Source organism: Grammomys surdaster, unplaced genomic scaffold (genome assembly GCF_004785775.1).
Source record: "Grammomys surdaster isolate TR1022 unplaced genomic scaffold, NIH_TR_1.0 125940, whole genome shotgun sequence".
Taxonomy (NCBI): domain Eukaryota; kingdom Metazoa; phylum Chordata; class Mammalia; order Rodentia; family Muridae; genus Grammomys; species Grammomys surdaster.
Window position 1 is genome coordinate 882,392 of NW_021620762.1, and position 5,110 is coordinate 887,501.

A 5,110-nucleotide genomic window follows, 5' to 3' on the forward strand; every position below is an offset into this window, starting at 1 on the left:
TAGCTCACCGTGTGCAGACACAGGGGTCTGGGGCGGGTGTCAGTCAGTGGTGGTACTGTCGTTACCTCATTGTATGCAGACCCTGAGCCTCACCCCCAACACAGCAAAGTGTCTAACACATGGCAGGGTCCCTTCCACCAAACTACAGGGCACTCGGCTGTTAGTATCAGCCACCACTGCTAAAGGAAAGTGACAATCGCCAATTTGTCCCAAGAAAGCAACTGTGATCTCTCCCACAAACTAAGATCTTTACAGACACTTTGCAGCCACATTTACGGTGGAGAAATGCTGGAAACCACCTAAATATCCAGTATTCACTTATAAATTAACCCAGATGACAAACCAGTGTCTAGATTAATGCAATAGAGGAAAGTAAAAAAGTGACAGAAACCAGACACGAGACACACAACATATAGCTGAACACATGACCACCAGACATCACAAAAACCAGACATGAGACACACAACATATAGCTGATCCCAGGGAACACATGACTACCAGATACCGAATCCTGAAGACACTCGAGTCCCTGAACCCAAGGGTGGTGTACATGCTCACACAGATATGCTTTTACCCTTTTTCAGTGTTGGCAGTTGGGCCTAGAGCCTTGTGCATGCTAGGTGAGCAGAGCACCCCACCCCCCCAGCTCTAGCTCCAGTCACCCACTTTTTCCTAAAACTCTAAGATAGGATTTCACTAAATGACCTAGGCTGACCTTGAACTTACAGTCCTGCTGTGTCAGCTTTCAGAGCTGCTGAGATTACAGACCAGAACCATCTGGCCTACCTCTCACATAGACACTTTATGTATATCTGCGGAGATAGGAGTGTATGTATACAGGAAGCCAGAAGAGGGCATCCAATTCCCTGGAGCTGAAGTTAGAGGCAGTTGTGAGACCCCTGACGTGGGTGCTGAGTCCTCTACAAGAACTGTAGAGACTCTCATCTCCAGCTGGGTCCCAAAGACTTTTCAACACCATGTTACTTAAAATATCTAACACAACTGCAAATATAAGATGTAATATCATAAACATCATGTACTGTACGATGTTCTATTGCACTCTTCAGGGAATACAAAGTCTGAGAGCAAATCTCCCTAAGTGTTTCCTGTCCACAGTGGTTGGCTCCTTGGACTAGGTACATGCAGGAGTGGGAGTCAGACCTTTCCACAGATTCCCAGAACAAAGTCAGGATGAGCCAAGTGAGTCCCATGAAGACAGAGTTTCTTCTGTTGCAAACAGTGTTTAAACCTTTACCTTTAAAACTTCAAAACCAAGTTTTAAAAGATACCTACAGACTGACTGTAGATAGCTGCTGGCAAAGGCACCGCCCCCAAGGCTGACAGCTCCGGTGGTAGGAGAGAGCTGACTCCTTTAACTTGTCCACAGTGTTACGAGTGTGTGTGTATGTGTGTGTGTAGCGCGTGTGTGTACACAGGAGGGATGGTAATAAAGAAAACTAAGATATACATGCCTGTCTTCAATCATACTAGGTTTGTGGAGCTGGATCTGTGGAGACTTCTGCAAACCAGCCCCCTCCCCCAGACCAGAGCTGCTCCTCCACAGAAACAACCCACAGAACCTTAGGCCGGCATTCACGACATGCGAGGACTGTCATGATGGTGAGGCCAGCGGTGGGGACATTTGTGTGGACACCCTGCAAATGTTGTCCTCTTGCTCCCTCACATCTGGCAGATACTTCCCTGAGCATCTGGGCCACACCTACCCCCATTCTGAGGGTCTCGGCACACACAGGAGGCCCTGATGAAGCCTCGCAGAGCCAGCATCATCCCACACAGGGAGGGACAGACTCATCAGCAGTTCCTCCAATTAGCAGAGTGAGAGGATACCTCACCAAAGACCCTGCAAAAGTGTCTGAGGCTTTGCCCACACAGAGGTAGAGAGCCAGGGCCAGCTTCACCTCACCTGTACTTTCTTCAAACTTGGGACTGTCATGGAGGCAGCATCTTGAGGCCAATGTCCACGCCAAACTTTCAAACTCTGTCCCCACCGCTGGACTCCCCATCATGACAGTCCCCACATGTCGTGAATGCCGGCCTAAGGTTCTGTGGGATGTTTCTGTGGAGCAGCAGCTCTGGTCTGGGGGAGGGGACTGGTTTGCAGAAGTCTCCAAAGACTCAGCTCCAGCTCCGCTCTTTAGTAAACACCCAGCCAAGATCTCAATTAAATTACCAGAAATGCTTCTGTGTCCTCACAGACGCCACAACAGGGATGGAGAAGGAAGTCAGCTGGTGGAGGTCACAGTGCCGTGCAAGGAGTCTTTCTCAGGTCATAAGTGGAAAGCTATGCTCTCTGAACAAAACCAGGAAGCTTTCAGTTCTTATTGTTTGCTCTACGAGGGAGGGACTCAGGGTTCTGATAAAAATACCTTCAATTTTCAAGGCTCGATGTACAGACAGAGCCCTTCCCTGAGTCTCAAGAGAACTCCAGCAGACCTTCCAAGTGCGGGGGCCACAGGCCAGGGGCTGGGCATTCAAGGCAGCACACAGCACTCAGCAACCAGACACTGAAGGTCAGGGGCCAGCTGTAGGCCTGAAAGTCTACTGAAGCAAATGGAGCCATTTGGAAACACATCTCTACTTCACAGACCCTGAATCAATACACTGCAAAGAACAGCAGAGCTACAGCTTCATGAGCTGCCACCTTCCCATCAAAAGCCCCTGGGAGGCAGGTTTGGGAAGAAACTATCCCAAGTATGTCATTTGAGAAATCAGCTCAGACCACAATGAGCCTGGCCTTTCTCAAGATCCAGGATGTGGGTTTAAGTCCCCATCTCAGGAAGTGGGGTCTTGTCAGTACTAGAACCGGGGGCACAGGCCTGGGCACTTGCTTGCCCAGATCTTCCAGAAGTCAGCTCTCTCTGGGGAGGCATCTGTGTGCACAGAGCTCTCTGCCCTCACCAGTGAGACCCACTGTCCAGAGCCACAGTCTCACGCCCTCCCCACAGCCGGACTCCAAGGCCAACAGTTACCCTGTTATGGGAAGCCCTTAGCTTGAGAGCTTCCTCAGTCATCTGAAAGAAATCTGCTAGCACACCCAATCACCCCGCTGGCTATAGGGCATGGCTGTTGTCACTTCCCCTTGCCCGGTTACAGAGCCCTTACTGGCATCTGGCCCTCAGTGACAAGTTCCCAGACACAGCAGCAGGTCCAAAGAACAAAGCAATAATAGCAACTTCCCCGCCCGCTCATCAGCAGAGCTGTGTAGCCTCGATTCCCAAACACTGCAGCCTAACGTCAGTGTGCAGGCCAGTGGCCGGGCTCAGCACACGGAGCTTGCCCCGCCAGCCTGAGACGTAAACGAGTAGCCTCTCTAAAACCTGCACGCAGTAAGACAGAGTGCACTTGTATAAACTTACCTCGAACTCTCACACAGGTGTCATGGCACACAAATATCACACTCACCACACACACACACACACACACACACACACACACACACGATATACAGTTAAAAATAACCAAAATAAAAGCTAATGGGTGGGGCTCTTGAGGTCTGCCTGGGAGCAAGGGTTCTGTATCTAAGACTCCAATAGGAATCCTGTCTATCCCACACAGGGGCTCTGACAAAGGGCACAAGCTTCTAAGACCAAAGCACAGGGCTTTGCTGCAGGAGAATTCACAGGACAGCCTGTATGAGTTCTGAGCTGTCTGTTGTCTGCTCCACAGGGAGGGCCACAGCCACAGCCAACCCTGGGGTTCAACCTCACTTTTAGAAACAACTAGACCCCATGCCAGTGAGGAAATGGTGCTCTCTCTAGCAAGGAAGGAGGAAATGGTCCCAGATGAGATACAAGCCCACTCTGGCAGGGCATCAAAGGTCAAAGGACTAGCCTTCCAGGGTTTCTCTTAAGACTTGAGGGACACAGGGTGTCATTTACTGTCTTAGCTGACAAAGGCAGGAGGAGATGCCTGTGAGGACAGCTATGTACCCAAGAACCCCAGCCCTTCAACCAACCTGATGAAGCTGCTGCTGCAGGGATCGGCTCTCTGTTACGATGGCAATCTGGGCCTCCAGGTCCCGGTGAACTGACCTGTACCCAAAATTAGGAGAGCCAATCAGCGTGAGGCAGGGCAGGCTGCTCCCTGCCAGGTACAGCCAGAGGCCTGCAGGAAAAGGAAATGTGCAGACAAAAAGTGAGCTCAACATCTGCCAGGTCTCTGCCACACAGTCTCAACCTAGGAGGGAAGCAGCCAACAGGGACAGTGTCAGTTAGCATGCCGAGCCAGGCTCCCTCCTGTCTGCTACGGCCAAGGTGCTCCAGACCTCTGAGTGCAAGACCATTCTGTTCTCTGCCACTTTAGCTGTGGCTCACGTCCCTAGTGGGGAGACCTAGCTTCTTTGAATGAACTTCCCTCCCCTTAACTGCTCTCCAGAGAGGCCACTAACCCGAACTCTTTCAACTGCCTGCAGCATCTGCTGGCAAAGTGCAGCTCAAGGTACAGACCAGAGGCCCCATCCCTCCTGGGACCCCAGAACAAACAGGCAAGTGGGCTCTGCCCTACCTAACCAACAGAGGTGGCTGTCACATGGTGGTCAAGACATTTGGTAGGACCAGGCCTGTCTACATACAGCTGTCCACCTTTTCTACCTCAGGACACCGAGGAGTTTGCTCGTGTCTCTAGTTACCATACCATCTGCACCACATAAAGAAACATGCTGCCAGTGGGTACTATAGAAGCTATCATGTGACAGTACACATGGGGACATTGCTGTAATGGAGGTCATGGATTCTAGCAGAATCTTAAGTACTAACAGGTATGCCCGTGGCAGCTCCCATTCTGCACCCTCTTCTATGATCTCAAGCTACACAGGCAAGCCCCCACAGAACTAGTCCTCATCTACCCTCCCCAGGCCTGGCCTAGCCTCTACCCTTCCTCTTACTAGCCTGAGGAAGCTTATCCAGGAAAGCTAGCCAGCTCCCCTGGCCTGCACTAGGCCAGCTCCCTGTGGCCCTCCCACCCCAGATCCTCCATTAACAGGGTCCTCACAGAGCCCACAAACATGCACAAACATCACAGACACATGGCCTGTATGTAACACACATGCACAAACATCACAGACACATGGCCTGTATGTAACACACATGCA

General features: G+C 51.1%; 1 protein-coding gene across 3 annotated transcripts in view; it reads right to left on the bottom strand.

The window, feature by feature from the left end:
* Pgs1 (phosphatidylglycerophosphate synthase 1) overlaps positions 1-5,110 on the bottom strand; it is a 36,712-nt gene that overhangs the window by 4,882 nt on the left and 26,720 nt on the right. For 2 of the 3 annotated variants that reach the window (XM_028752764.1, XM_028752765.1), the window contains exon 8: positions 3,977-4,125. In XM_028752764.1, the coding sequence (XP_028608597.1) occupies positions 3,977-4,125 (149 nt within the window). The remainder of the gene's footprint in view (positions 1-3,976; positions 4,126-5,110) is intronic. The other variant, XR_003709415.1, reaches the window with a different exon arrangement.